The sequence below is a fragment of the Anabrus simplex genome, chromosome 1, assembly GCF_040414725.1.
Source record: "Anabrus simplex isolate iqAnaSimp1 chromosome 1, ASM4041472v1, whole genome shotgun sequence".
In the NCBI taxonomy this organism is placed as follows: domain Eukaryota; kingdom Metazoa; phylum Arthropoda; class Insecta; order Orthoptera; family Tettigoniidae; genus Anabrus; species Anabrus simplex.
The window spans coordinates 405379771-405396439 of record NC_090265.1 but is presented as its reverse complement, the minus strand read 5'-3'; the positions used below and the strand labels follow the sequence as shown (position 1 = coordinate 405396439).

The window sequence follows — 16669 nt, the reverse complement described above, 5'->3', positions numbered from 1 at the left end:
ACACACACACACACACGCACACGCACACACATTACTTCCCCACCTCTGTCCGCTTCCCGCCTCTGACTCCTGTCTACGCGGTGCTTAAATGAGCAAATTCTGACACCCCAAAACAGGTTTTAAATATATAACTGGGCATCTAATTTTGATACGACTGAATAAAGCATTCTACTGAAATTGTTGTACCAAATGTCAATCAGATCGAGGACTTACAGTTAGAAAGGTTTCCTTGTTAAGGCTTGCTTTCTCAGAACTGACGCGTGCGAGGTGCGAGGTGCGAGGTGCGAGGTGCGAGGTGCGAGGTGCGAGGTGCGAGGCCGACGTTGCATACTTTCGTCCCAATGACGCTGCGAGGCTCGTGGTTTCCCAGGCTGCGAAGCGAATCAGTTGCTGAGCACGTCTTGTTAATTGGATCTCGCAGCCTGTGCGCTACTCTTGGAAGAGGAAGCGGATTATGTGTCAGTACTGGAGGGTTTTCTTCCCCCTATAGCAGTATCAATAGAAACTGTTGATGATCTTGTGATGTCAGCCTGTATCGTCCACAACCTTCTTCGGAATGAGCGAAGTCCTTGCCCAAATTAACACTTTATTGGCAATTTGGAATTAACAGAAGAAAACATGATTCCTCTGGCAGCTGACAACGGAGGTAATTCTACACATGGTGCTTTCATGATAAGAGACAGCTTCAAGAAATATTTTTGTAGCAGGGAGGGAGAATCGGTATGACAAAGAGAATATGCTAACAGGGTGGAGTGAAAGTTTTTTTCTAACGGACAAACATGTATTTGTTTACCTATAGTTTACTTTTTCTGTGACCCAATTAGCAAAATAACGGAATGAACACCGTTATTAAAATAAAACACGTGATTTTATTAAATGAACAATACTGAACTCAAATTTTGTAAAATTATATATATTGGCATATTTGATATTAAAGTAATGGATTTATTGGTTGATATATCATTTTTAAATCTGTTAATTATTTAATCCTTTGAAACTGAACTCATTATATTTGTTATAAGAAACATGAATAATAATAATAATAATAATAATAACAATAATAATAGACATCCTACCACCGATCCACAGACGCAGCTACCACATCAATGAAGAAACAAATAATCCCAAGAACGGAGGTTCCAAATGACAGTAAATTAACATTAATCGTCTGGTACCTCCCTTTTTGGAGTTTCTATTTTTACGAACTCTTTCCTTGTCAAGACCATCGTATAATACATAAAACTAGCAACATTTATTAGCTGTTCTATGCAACTTCAGTGATATCATTTTCCGTAAGTTGTCTTTCACAGCGTTGTTTTTGTAGCTCTTGTGTTGTAAGTTATAGACTACAACACTGGGTGCATTCGAACTTCTTCAATCAGTTCCTCGTCCACTTCGTCCGTAAAGCTCATCGTGTTGCTTAAAACAGTAAAAACAAGAACAGAAACAATGTCGCCTCGCACTGCTGTCGCCTCGCACAAATCTGGCCGGACGAAACAGTGCGCGGTGACGCTGCGAGGTTGCGCACACTGCGCACCACGCAGCTTGAGAAACCACTTGCATAAGCTCGTGTAGTCTGGATTTGTGCGAGGCAGGCCTCGCACCTCGCACCTCGCATGCGTCGGTTCTGAGAAACCAAGCCTTTAGTGAGAAACCAGTGATGAATTCACCATGCTCAAGCTTGCAAGGAACTGTATAATCAATTACATTGCGTATATTATATTGTGAATAGTAAGATCGCCATGGTTAAAAACATCTTTATTCAAAAATCTCACAATTCGAAGGATCGATGAGAATAACTTGAACTCTGGTTTTCTCTGTCTCAAACGTAGACCTTGCGAGCTGTAGATATGAAGAGATCAACTCATGTGGGATGATGTGCTGGAGAAGAATGCTTCACATTCCCCGGACATTTTTCATCTGAAGGAACTGCACATCAGTACCAGGTTACAATAATTGTATCAGCAAAGGATTCTCCAGTTCTTTAACCATATCATTGACGGAGAGAAGAGAGCCTTGAAAAGCACATATAGTCATTATAGGAAATGTGCTGGGAGGAGGAAGCGTGGACGTGGTCCTACACGCTGTGCAGATTTTATATAAGCAACACGTTTGGCAGACGACCGTCAGGGATGGAAAGGGGTACAAAGAAATGTCATCAAGGAGCACGATCCTCAGGATTGGGGAAATAAGAATAATAAAAAACAAGAGATAATCGCTCACATGACACGTCACTCTGATTGATATATGGAGAGCTGTGAAAGACAGACACACAGAGACCCAGAACGTCTTATCTACCCAGGTAGATGACATCAAGGGAGGAAAATTATATTCCTGTATTAGGGAAACTGCAATTCCCTGTCTCACATAAGTTAATATCTCCTGAGATATAGTTATGAAATGGTTAGGTCTGTTCTTGTCATCTAGTGTAAGTTTGGTGAACCAGAATGAAGTGACTATTCAAATTTGAATATGATATAAGATTACATTTTACCACCGCCGTGATCTAGGAGAAGCGACTCTGCTTCTCATCTGTTGGTCTCAGGCGCGATTCCCAGCCTGGTCATTTTTACCCGGATCTGAGAACTGATTCGAGGTCCACTCAGCCTACGTCAGAATAATACTAAAAACCTACCTGACGATAAGGTAGCGGCCCCTATCTGGAAAGCCAAGAGTAATGCCGAGAAGATTCGTTCCGATAACCGTCCGTCACCTCGTAATCTTCAGGCGTATGTATGGGCTGAGCAACGATCACTTGGTAGGCCAGGCCCGTCAGGGCTGTAGTGCCATGGGGTTTCACTTAATGTGATTTCATTTTGAAGCTGTATGTTGAGTGGATGAGTAGTCAGTCCGGAGGCTGTTCAGATGTTCAATAGCTCCACCATCAGCTGCCACAGACGGCCGACGTCACGAGTTTCTTATTAAGTGATACACAAATTTAAACAGAACATTGTAAAATTTCTTGGTAGGATGATAACGTATGAGAGTAAACATTTTAGATTTTTTAAGTTCTAGCTCTCCCTGTCTCACATAAATGTTAATATCTCTTGAGATATAGTTATGAAATATTTAGGACTTTTATAGTCATATTGAGGAGGAAGATTTCACTCTAATACGGACATGCCTCCCACAGGTCTTCCTAGCCTAAAAATGCAACATTTTCGTAATATAACTCTTTTATCAGAAATCATCCAGACAAAATTATGCTGCGTTTCTTTGAATCTCTTCCAGTTCACGTATCAAGTAATTCTGGTGTGGGTCCCATACACTGGAACTATACTCTAATTGAAGTCTCACGAGAAATTTATGCTCTCTCCTTTAATCCTTACTACAACCCCTAAGCGCCTCATTACGATATAAAGATACCTATAAACTTTATTTACGATCTCGTTAATGTGATTGCCCCAATGAAAATCATTCCTTATATACACACCTAAGTACCTAATGTGATTCCCATGAGGTACTAATCACCCCATCAGCACAATAATTAGAACTGAGAGGATTCCTCCCTTTATAAAACTTTTTTTTTGCTAGTTGCTTTACGTCGCACCGACACAGACAGGTCTTATGGCGACGATGGGACAGGGAAGGGCTAGGAGTGGGAAGAAAGCGGCCATGGCCTTAATGAAGGTACAGCCCAGCATTTGCCTGGTGTGAAAATATGAAACCACGGAAAACCATCTTCAGGACTGCCGACAGTGGGGTTCGAACCCACTATCTCCCGATTACTGGATACTGGCCGCACTTAAGCGACTGCAGCTATCGAGCTCGGTGTTTATGAAACTTACAACCTGACTTTTTACCCCATTCACCATCGTACCATTGTCTGCTGTCCATCACACAACATTGTCCAGTCTTTTTGGACTATCTTACAATCCTGTAACCTATTTATTACTCTATACCAGGGCCTCTCAGGGTGCATGCACCAGTGCATTGCATTGTGTACGGTGCAAAAGACGACTTCGCTTAGTTGACCAGAGTGCAGACGTCCACTCCGAGCTCGATAGCTGCAGTCGCTTAAGTGCGGCCAGTATCCAGTAATCGGGAGATAGTGGGTTGTTGCCAGCCCTGAAGATGGTTTTCCGTGGTTTCCAATTTTCACACTAGGCAAATGCCGGGACTGTGCCTTAATTAAGGCCACGGCCGCTTCCTTCCACTTCCTAGACCTTTCCTATCCCATCGTCGCTATAAGACATATCTGTGTCGTTGCGACGTTAAGCAAAAAAAATAGCGATTTGGAGCAATAGCGCTGTCTCTCTCTTTCCCCACGCCTGTCTCGCTCACTCCGCCTGTCTCCCTATTCCTCACTTGCTCCGTAGCGCTCCAAATCCGAGCCGAGTTGAGCTGAGCTTAGCCGAGTAGCCCAGAGACGAAGCGTTGGTCCGAGCCTAGCCGAGTGGGACCGATGCACTGTGCACAGGAACTCTGCGCCTCAGTTTGCACGCGTGAGATTTTGGGCATTTGAGAGGCCCTGCTCTACGTTGACCCATTCTGACAGAAAACACGTCTATGATGTTGACGCATTGTGCCTGCTCATATATACCCTGGGAAGCATAGGGGGTCGTTACACAGAACGTGTCGTCCGGCTCCATAGCTGAATGGTTGGCGTGCTGGCCTTTGGTCCGGAAGGTCCCGAGTTCGATTTCCGGCCGGGTCGGAGATTTTAATCTTCATTGGTTAATTATGATGGCTCGAGGGCTGTGTGTGTCCTCTACTCGTCATTAAAATTCCTCATAGTCGCGCAGGTCGCGTCGAAAGACCTGAACTAGTTCTCTTCGGAGGTCACACGCCATTATGTTATTACAGAACTTGTTCGGTGCGATGTCCGAAGACTTTTTGGCTACATGGTGTAAATACTAATCTTGTTTTTAACAATCTGAAGTTGTACTTAACAAACCACTATGATCACGGCGAAATACACGCATGCAATATACGACTGTTCGTCCTTTTGATGAAGTAGGCCCTCCAAAAAATATATTTTACGTTAAAACTATCTCTGGACGGACGATCTTTCCCGCCCTGTCATGGAGGACCAAATTCCGAACCTCCCGGCACTGGCCTGCGTAGGCTTTGGTCCTGCTCCACTATTAGCACGTTGCTATGGACACACGAGCTCCAGGCAATTACTGTGCTGCTCTAACCTGCCTTAATTCATCTAATTGACTGTCTCTCTGTCTGTTAATTAAACCGTTGTACCAGCATAATTGTCTCTGAGGGAGCACTCATACAAATACATTTTCAACCAGCTGACCCGTGAGAGAAATTCAAGCAGACTTTAGATGCCATGGTATCTCTTACCCTCTGCCTGAGGAGCAGTAGTCATGGACTGAATGTCCGATGATCGTTATTTATTCAGTTCGTGCGTAATGTTCACGCAGGACAAGGTACACACATATTTTTCGATTACCCTAATAAAAATATCTATTTGAGCCGGCTCCTTGGCTGAATAGTCAGCTTAGTAGCCTTCGGATCAGAGGGTTCCGGGCTTGATTCCCGGCTCGGTCGACTATTTTAACTTCGTCTGGTTAAATCCTCTAGCTCGAGGCCTGAGTGTTAATACACATCTCCGTCTACATACAACACATCGCACTACAAACTACCACAGAAACACGAAATAGTGAATGTATCCCTCAACGTGGGATTGGTGTAAGGAAAAGAAAATCCACAGCCTGTTTCCAGCCATTCGACCGGATCAGAGATGGAATGAATGAAGCCCCGATCTAGCAGCGAGGATAGGAAATACGCCGGCTGCCGAAGCTTGTCGCACTCCTCTGGGGCAATGATAAATGACTGATAGATCCAAGAAAGTCTACGGGGAGGTCCCCATACCTTCTTCCTGATGCAAGGTGCGCGTTGGGGAGTTTTGATCCTCAGACTCATTTTTTAGTGGTCTACGTGGTTGATCCTATGATATTTTCTCGTATCTCCTCTATTTTTACGTTTGATTGAGTTAAAAAGTATGAGTAGCGTGAAATTTGGGTACAGTTTTCACACATGGCTTTATTTTTCGCATTCGTATGTGGCAGCTAGAATCATAAAATTTGGCTCGCATATGACCACTGTTTGTGCCAATGGACTACACTCTGCGGTTCTGTTGAAATATTGACAGCCACCCTTAGTGATATTCGAAAATGATTGTAGCCTCCAACGGTATTCCGCAAATATCCCGCAGAATGGCAGCTTGACGTCTCTCTCGCCTTTTACCCAACGAACAACCCCGAGTTTACAGGAATGATGACGAAAAGGGCATTACGTTACTTCCCTGCTGACAAGCAGCGAGAGAAGTTGCTATGGTAACCGAAAATAGTAATTTTCTCCGTCATTTTTGTAGAGTAGGCAAAATTATGGAGCTAAAATATTTAAAATGAAGGGACGTTTCAAATGTAGTCTACAGATTTTACATAAAATCAGTGGAGTATGATAAAATATCAAATAACTCGTTGATCTCCCTATAAAATCCCAGTCTGTTCCGTGATTTTTAAATAACATGCTGCTGGATGTGTATACTCCGATGAGAGTGGGCGGCACCTGCCATGTATATGTAACTGCGTATTACTGTGGTGGAGGATAGTGTTATGTGTGGTTTGCGAGTTGCAGGGATGTTGGGGACAGCACAAACACCCAGTCCCTGAGCCAAGGGAATTAACCATTCAAGGTTAAAATCTCCGACCCGGCCGGGAATCGAACCATCTGGACCAAGGGCCAGCACGCTAACCATTTAGCCATGGAGCCGGACATTGTGAAGGTGGTCCACGCCCTTACCTGTGGGGATGATCTAGAGATTCAGAGCAAATTTATTTTTATTTTTTGCCCACAGAATGTTTTCGGACAACAATTTGGAAGTTAGGAGCAAGCTGGAAGACACCAGTGGTCTCGCAGCCAAAGGAAGTAGGTTATGAGGACATAACCACTCCGCTAACATAGCTTGCACAAGAAATTAACCAAGGAGAATTCGTTCAGTCTTGACCTAGCTGACTAATGCAGCAAGTTTCAATGATGGCTACTATTCAGAGAGTGGGAGGGTGAGCTTTATCTCCTTTCGGATGCGCACCGTACCCAACACTTCTTTGCTGATGCCTCCGAGGCTCCAGTCGTCGCCGCGACTCGGTCGCAGAAGTGATCCTCAAAACAGATCAACACAGTCCTTGACCTCGTCTGGAGTTCGGCTGTCACCCCAAGAACACTACCAAATACAATGAAGGTGTTACGCTTCCTTGACCTAACGCAGGAAGCTTTCGTGGAGGTGATGGCCCCTCCCCGCCATCACCCGTGGCGACCATTCAGTAAGTCGATGCGCTTTGTCGCCCCCGGAATCCTTTCGGACGCGCACCTCATCCCGCGAATTTGCTAATATCCCCGAAGTTTGAGTCATTCCCGGCACTCGGGACTGAATCCCCGAACAGGGAAAACCCCTGTTCTGAGGAGCAGTGACCTCGTGTCGAGTTTGACTGTCACCCCGACGATATAAACAAGTACAGCGGGGGAGTACCAACCGCGATCGCAGCAGGCTTCCCCGTAGTGATGGCCCCTCCCCGCCATCACCCGTGGCAACCATCCAGAGAGTCAGCACACTTGATCGCCCCCGGAATCCTTACGGACGCGTGCTGGGTGAACGGGGAATAGCGGAAACCTCTTTTACCCTTCTTATATCAACTGAAAGCGGACTGCACAGTAAACGACCTGTTCAACAATAGAATGTTTCTGTCGTGTGTTGGTGTTGACTATGCACCGAATGTGTTGTGACTATAGAGCAGAATGAAGGCCTCTCCCATACCCATTATTTCCTACCAGATCTTACACTAAGGAATAAGGTCATAAGAAAAAAATAACTAAGTTTCTCTCGTATATTATATTGTTTCCCACCTGAAGTGCGCTGTGAAACTCCTGCTCTGGCATTCTATTATGGACACATATTCCTTTAAGGGAATAAAAATGCTGTAGTAGTGTTACTACCTCATTCCTGTAGGCGGTACATCACGCTCAATGAACAGTGATTACTAGGTATGTATCGCAAGTAGGTCTATTATAAGCTCATACATTAAAACGTTTTTGTGGCAATAATAAGTTTGTACGTTTCCTTAGAAACAAGTCCGACATGTCAAGCTTCGAAAAACTGAACCGTAATATTATTTACAGTTTTTCAGAGCATTTCCTTCGTGACATTCAGGCCCAATCGAGGCTTTCATCGACCCGAGAGTCCACATACATGTCCCATAAAAGCTAATTCTTTAAATAGCTAGATAAAATGTCAGAAGCAATCATAAATAACATGTTACATTTAACGTAATTTTAGTATAATATGTCCAGGCTTAAGTTCTCGCTTATTATGTTTAAATTCAATAATCACTCAGTAGCGGTAAATTAATCCATTTGTTTCAGTAAGAACCTGTAAATATTATTGTTACACGAGAACATGAAACCCCCAGGGGCTCTTAACTTGGGAGCGTAGGTTGGCAACCACAGGCCCGTTTTGTGTCCTGGCATTGTTTCCACTTACTTGTGCCAGGCTCCTCTCTTTCATCTATCATACCCGACCTGACTTGGTCAACTTTCGGTCACTTCCGACTCCGGTGGTATTAGGTCCCTAAGGCCTATGGAGTCTTTCGTTTTCATACCCTTCGTGACCCCTGTCTTTCTTTGGCCCATACCTTCATTTCTCGACGTGTGGGATCCCTTCCATTTTTCTCTCGGATTAGTGTTATATAGAGGATGGTTGCCTAGTTGTACTTCCTCTTAAAACAATAGTCACGACCAGAAGAACATGAAAGTAATTAACATCGTCACTTTTTTGTTCCATTCTTTTGCGGAGACCTACAACCATTCAATATCTACAGGAAAGATTTTAATTTGTAGGGTTGCTAATAGCCTATTTTTGCGTTCTGAAGTCTTAAATTTAGCACTTTTTAGCGTTTATACATTATTTTTGTTATTTGCTTTACGTCGCACCGACACAGATAGGTCTTATGGCGACGATGGGATAGGAAAGGCCTAGGAATGGGAAGGAAGCGGACGTGGCCTTAATTGAGTCTCAGCCCCAGCATTTTCCTGGTGTGAAAATGGGAAACCACGGAAAACCATCTTCAGGGCTGCCGACAGTGGGATTCGAACCCACTGTCTCCCGGATGCAAGCTCTCAGCCACGTGCCCCTAACCACACGGCCAACTCGCCCGCTGATACATTTTTGAGTGAGCTTTTTATAGTGTTCTGAAGAAAGACAGAAAGACAGAAAATATGAGTTCATTCATCAAAAGGTATAATATTAACGTGAAACTAAAAATGTTATGATAATCTGCCTACCTAGTCACTGCACTCACGCCTTACATCCCCCTGGACGTGTCATTTTTCGGGTCGCTGAAAGCATATTACCGGAAAGAATCCATTACACATGCACATTCATAGAAATTGAAATTAAAATATGATTAATTTAATGTTGTGAATTATGAGTTAGATTATTTTACCAATTGAATGAATAAAATATATAGGTATAATATTGTCTCATATTATGTTCTAATGACCAACGGATGGTGCTTCATATGATGCACAAGGAGTAATTAGCATAACAATTGAGGTTTAGCAAAGACGATGCTCTTTACAACATAGCCTTAACATGTCGGCCGTCATTCATCAACAATACCTGTGGTCGGAGGACTGGGGAGGCCAATTACGAGATGCCGCGATTGCAGGCGCATTTGATGCCTTCTCTCACGACAGCTCATTGTATACCGTACACGGGTCTCATGCGGCATCACTGACGTGTTGCTGTCCAGCGCCACCTGTTGGCCTCTTTGTGTCAATAAAACCGCATGTCATGCCTATCATGTGTATCAATTATTACCTCTCTACCTCCAATATTCCGTGAAGTATTACTGCCTCGTCAAATGTTAAAGGCCTATTGGGTCACCCTGTATATCCTGCTCTGAGTTGATCAATGTCTTGTTCCAGGTGCCCGCTGTCACTCCGATGCTGTCCGGAAGCAGCGTACTCACTGATGGCTACTCAATGCTTCCCACCACATACCTCCACCCGGCAGCACATCCGTATCTCCACAAGAGCGAGCCCTTCTTCCTATCGCCAGGTAAGTCGGCTATAACTGTAGATAATGCTGATACTCCGACTAGAATGAACTGTGTGTTTAATAAATCAAACATTGCACTTCATCTCCATAAGTGGAAGCATTGCCACAATCAATTCTTGCTTCAATTCTCCTGTACAGGCAGGACTGATGTTAATTACTGCTGTAGTTGCCAATTCGTTCAGGGGATTAGCACGTTTCTGTTCATCGGCACAAGAAACTTTGATTTTGGAAATGTTTCGTAAGTTGTCGTAATATCTATTTTAGTAGATGAACTTACAGATGGGTGGTATCTTGAAATAAATTAATATGTTGACACTTGCTTGGAAGGAGTGAGATCAAATACGTCACATCTCATGACTGTTTGGACGTCATCTGGACCCAGGATTGAAGCACTCAGTTTTGACTTTCAAGTAATGTTATGAAATAAGTCTTAGGTTATGATCACTTTAGGACAAACTGCTCCCTGCAGCTATTTCTAAATGTCTAATAGTCAGAATCTGATCAAGCTCATGGTGGGTTGTTGATATTGCCAAGTGCAGGCATCGTCAATCGAGAGCGAAATGCCTTCGGTGACAGTTTGCTCCCCGCTCTTGAGGAACGAGAGCAGCTTAGCGAGCAAGTAGGGGAAGTGCACGACGAAGTACATACTGCAGACCAGTGGCGCAAAGGTATAGCGCATGGTTCTGGACAGGTTAGATTGCGATACGATACGCGTGAACTCATGTGAGGTGACTGTAGTGTGTTCCCGCTTTTATCCTCACACCAGACGACGTTCAAGCCTAGTCGGTAAATGTCGCATTTACTATGGAAGAGAGTTCAGCACAGCGTAGGCCCTCGACGCCAACAAGTTTCAAACCTTCTTGGGAAGAAGAGTATTTGATACTTCAGGAAAATAACACACAAAATGTTTAATATGTAATAAAATATTGAATCACATTAAAATTTTAATCTGCAGCACCGTTGTTCCTTGTGTCACGCCAAAACGTATGATAAATATGAAGGCCGGGAAAGGATAGCGTCACTAGAAAAACTTAAAAACATATTTGAGGATGTAAGTAGGCCTACATTTCATATTACCCCACTCAACTCTATTTATATTATAATGTTTGACAATTCCTCAGAAATGATTTATTTATGTACTGGTATGTATTTCATTGCTGTTGTTCATATGGTAACATTTCCGAGCGGCAAGTACAGTACTGCCACGGTATGCAACCCGCCTGTCCGCTGCTCTCTTGTCACGTGACTGACAGCCGTCCCGAGCGGAGCAAGTAACATTGGCTCCCTGGAGCAATTGCGTGATGACGTCTGGTCAAGTGGATTCTTGGTAATTTAGGTGTAGGCCTACTTATAGACAGATCTACAAAGAAAATGAAGATATTTAAAAAATAAAGGAACTTCGTGGTTTTATGTGACCGTCGATATCGTGGTCATAGCCATGGTACTTCCAGTTTTACGTGGAATCTGAACTACTGAAACATAAATATTTAATTTCAAAAATCCAGGTGCGTCGGCCGAACTTCCAGCCACAAGCAACCTGGAGAGAAGCTAGCGACAATATATCTCGGTTATCATACTCCCAACGAAGAAATGAATGTAATTGTGTGAATATCCTACCCTGTCCGGAAATTGGAGATCAAACGGTCGGGTCACAAGAGCGGTCCCACTTCCAACATTTTAATGTCAGATAATATATAGCCCTACTGTACACAGAAACGAAGTCATTCTTCTGTAATGATAGTTCAAGGCTAAAACGAAGACACGTTTGGTTTGTTGTGTTGTTTGATGTGGAAAGAAGGATTCTCAAAGGTCCTTCCAAGTCTTTCAGGTAGGCTAAACCTTTGAAGCTTTCAAAACGTGGACCTTCAGAGAATGTTAAAAATTTCGTAGGTTGTTACCGGCAAGTGAACAGGCGTTGGTCGAGAACTCCTCAAGACGATCAGCACTATCATCATCATCATCTGCTTACCCTCCAGGGTCGGCTTTTCCCTCGGACTTAGCGAGGGATCCCATCTCTACCGCCTCAAGGGCAGTGTCCTGGAGCTTCAGACTCTTGGTCGGGGGATACAACTGGGGAGTATGACCAGTACCTCACCCAGGCGGCCTCACCTGCTATGCTGAACAGGGGCCTTGTGGAGGGATGGGAAGATTGGAAGGGATAGGCAAGGAAGAGGGAAGGAAGCGGCCGTGGCCTTATGTTAGGTACCATCCCGGCATTCGCCTGGAGGAGAAGTGGGGAAACCGCGGAAAACCACTTCCGGGATGGCTGAGGTGGGAATCGAACCCACCTCTACTCAGTTGGCCTCCCGAGGCTGAGTGGACCCCGTTCCAGCCCTCATATCACTTTTCAAATTTTCGTGGCAGAGCCGGGAATCGAACCCGGGCCTCCGGGGGTGGCAGCTAATCACGCTAACCACTACACCACAGAGGCGGACGATCAGCACTATCGCCTATGGAAATCCGTTACTCTCCAATGAAGTCTCCAAAATGTGGGCCGCGTAGGGATTCATCATACTCGGATACGGCAGTAATCTGTAAGCAGATGGAATATTTCTCTCTGAGACAGACTTGAAGCCAGCATACTTGTATTTACGCCAACTGCTAACAACAACATTTCAAACGAAGACACCAATGGCGAGGTGCATGCTGTAAATGACATGGAGTGTGCCATGAATTCACTGCTTGTTCGTCATGATGATCCTCTTGACTGCAGAAGCAGAGCCTTCCCTCTCATTCTTACTGCTCTCACGACACACTGGGAACAGTTCACAAGACGGTTATTTTGTAAACTGGTCATAGTCTCACGCAGTGACATCTCGTCAATATGGGCCTATTCAGAACTTCTCTCTAGCATCCTCTCTGAAAATACTCCGTATCATGCCGTAACTTAGTATTTGACGGACCACTGTCCTCAGTGTCACTACTACCTGCGGTGGAATTTTACTCCCACTTTCATCATTCTGGGTCATTGGTATTAGATGAAATGATTACATACAAATAGCCTAGATCTTGCAGGATCATAAAATTTGATCAGTTGCTGGAGTCCATCAGAACCGTTCGGACTAGTTATAAAAGGAGTGAGAGAGAACTCTAGCCTAATGGTAGAAAACTAAATGTCGGGTTTTCCATCCTGTTTTCACATGTATGCTATCGTATTTTAATGAATGATCGAAGTTTTTTTATTCACAAATAATAATACCGACTGTGTGTGGTGAATTCTCTCTAGTGAAATTACGACTATGAATTCGTTGTCTGAAGGATTTCTGTATTTATTGATCTGATTATTTAACGACGAGTTAGATAAACCATCCTGCTATCCAGGGATCACGTCCTTATACTTTGGCAAATTTAAGTCCTAAATATTCTGAGTCTGGGTAGATAGGCTACTACTCTCATAATGATATCTGGTATTTTCAAAAAATTGAAAATATAATCAACCCTGACTTTGAGGTAAATTAGCCTATAGATTTACAGCAATTGTACCGCAAGTTCCTTGGATCCCTTGGTGTGGGCTACTCGGTGGTTATTTTTTCAAAAGCTTTTTTACGTCGCACCGACACATATAGGCCTTATAGCGACGATGGAATTGGAATGAGTAGGAGTGGGAAAGAAGCGGCCGTGGTCTTAACTAAGGTACATCCCCAGAATTTGCCTGGTGTGAAAATGGGAAAGCACGGAAAACCATTTTCAGGGCTGCCGACAGTGGCGTTCGAACCCACTATCTCCCAGATGCAAGCCCACAGCTGCACGCCCCTAACCGCACGGCCAACTCGCTCGGTGGTTATCTTTCGTGAGGCAAACGGAGTGATTTGTGAGTCGGCGTTACGTTAATGACAATTTACTCGACTGAGGTCTGTATATCATCGTTGCCGGGACAAAACCTCTTATGTGATAATATTTCTGGAGATATACTGACCCGCAGCTCATACATTATGAAGAGCGAGAATGCCTTGACGATATTCACACAGTATTGCACCTTAGATGACAGAACTTTACCGGCCAGAGTTCTAAGCTAAAGTATTGCACATAGGAGGTTTTGTCCCGGCAGCGACGATATTTTGAAGTTGATACGTTTTGCACTTGCCCTTGTGCGTTCCATTGGACCCTTAAACTAGTATCAAATTCTCGGCACAGCTGGGTTCAGACTGCATAGCCTCCCGAAATTTAGCCAGTAGCGCTAAACACTAAACCAAGGATGTAAGTTAAGGGTGTATTCTTCTCGAAGGCAGGTCCGAACCTCCGCAGAGGTGTGCCTGAGCCGGAGTTTAGGTACGGTAGGGTGGCCAGTTCCTTTCCGCTCCTCCATTTCCTTACCCGCCACGTACAGCGCGTGGCAACCCATCCAAACCTTGACCACGCCCAATGCTTAACTTCGGTCATCTCACGGGGTCCGGTGTTTCAACACAGCTACGGCCGTTGGCAAACCAAAGATGTGATTCGTCACAAATCCTCACTCTGTAAAAAGTACGGGAGAGAGTTGAGGTGTGACCTTTTACTGTGCATCATGTGTGTGAACGACCACTCCTCTCCAACCCAATAAAATCAGTCATTTTTTATTTATTTTGCTAGTGATTCAACGTCGCACTAACTCAAATAGTTTTCCGGTGACAAAGGGGTAGGGAGGGTGAAGGATTACGAACTAGGCGGCCGCGGTCTTAGTTACGGTACAACCCCAGCATTTCCTTGCTGTGTAGGGTAATAACCAACTGTGATAAACCATCTTCACACTACCGATGATAGGACTTTATCCCCCATCTCCTGACTGGAAGCTTACAGCTACGTGGGTAAAATACAGATTTAAAACCAACAACAATTCTAAACGAAGCATTAGGAAACTTCGTGTCAGTAGCCGAACAGTCATTGGTCAAGATGACGATTTTATGCTTCACTGTAACTCGTTTTTTACCCTTTTTACCGTTCGAATAAGACTCTCTGTGGAGCAGTGGTAGAGTATCGGCCTGCAAATTCCAAAATCGCGGGTTCAAATCCGACAGAGGTAGTTTGAGTTTAGAAAAGTCCATTCGACACTGCATAACGTACGATGGCGCTCGTAAAATGTATCTGATGATACATTTGGTGTTTATTCTACAAAATTAGTTAAAACTCTGCCGCGGACCACCCAACAGGGATCCGGTATACTCTGCCATCTAGTAGGGTAAAATGGAAACTCAAAACCGCCACGCAGACAGCCTAAATGGTGACACAATGGTGCACATGGCAGCTGAGACCATACGATTATTATTATTAGACTATTATTATTATTATTATTATTATTATTATTATTATTATTATTATTATTATTATTATTAGATTCGTCGAGCTGACCACGCGTCAGATCATAATCTGCAGTCCTTCAGATTGAGCAGCGGTCGCGGCCAATGCCCCTCGGGGCCAGTAGCGCCAGGGGATGCATCTTATTTTATTCAAAAAATATTTTTTTAAATTTGTTTTACGTCGCACCGGTTCAGATAGGTTTTATAGCGACGATGGGATGGGAATGGCCTAGGAGTGGGAAGGAAGCGGCCGTGGACTTAATTAAGGAACAGCCCCAGCATTTGACTGGTGTTAAAATGGAAGCCACGGAAAACCATCTTCAGGACTGCCGACAGTGGGGTTCAAACCCACTATCTCCCGGATGCTCAAATAAGATTGGCTGATTACTTAAGTCTTCTCGTATTTATTTTTCTGGAGAACTAACTTATCTGTATAATGTTATCTATTTTTAAAACCAAAACTTTTTTTATACTAATCTCAAACCGAAACAAATACTTTGCATGATATCATGAACAGCCTATAGGAAATACAGAATTTGTAGGTGTACGTCCCTTATTCACTGTTAATCTCTGTATTCAAACTAAACCGGAGATTGTTAAGTTATATAATCTGGTAGATGGGTGCGTTGAACGGTTGCCTACGTTATACACTCAGAAGGCCGTGAAAGAACCGTTCTGATAAACGGCTCGGCGTTGTTTGAGAATTCACCGCTAGATCGCATTGTTTAAACCTGTTAAACCGTTAGAGTTTTATTAGGCGGGGATACATAATTCATCACACTTTGATTGAATGAATAGATATGACACACTTATGGGAAAAATAAAACATTAACTTCACTTTTCAATAAACAACTACTGTAATAATAAACGTTAAATACCTGTAAATATTCTGCTCCATAATGAGAACCATAATTTTAGTACTTACCGACTCAGAGGTTTTGTCAGGAAATTCTTCACGAAATCAATGTAATTTGTAACATTTCTTGCATGATTGCCAAGTATTGGTTTGAGGAACTTCGTTGCAGTAATGTAAAGGAGTGGCTCCTGATTACATTCCTCACATATACATGTTTGTATGAATTTGGGAGCAACGAACAATTTAAATTTTCTAAGTAGGTACGTAATTGCATTTTGTACATATGTATGGCATGCGAAGTGAAATTAAGAATATTTCTCAAGAATAAAACGAACTTTCTCGATGGGTAACGCAATGTGCCTCGGTCTTGTGACTAAATTAGATACATCTTTAGACTGTTGGTATTGACACCCGAAAGTTGCTCTAGACAAAACGAGCACTGTACGTTGTCCTCGGCAATTCTAC

At 43.6% G+C, this 16669-nt stretch overlaps 1 protein-coding gene across 1 annotated transcript in view; it reads left to right on the top strand.

Annotated features, from left to right (window-relative positions):
• Positions 1–16669, top strand: part of bsh (brain-specific homeobox) — a 96644-nt gene that overhangs the window by 28015 nt on the left and 51960 nt on the right. The window contains exon 2 of the mRNA XM_068227132.1: positions 9943–10075. Coding sequence (XP_068083233.1) covers positions 9943–10075 — 133 coding nt within the window. The remainder of the gene's footprint in view (positions 1–9942; positions 10076–16669) is intronic.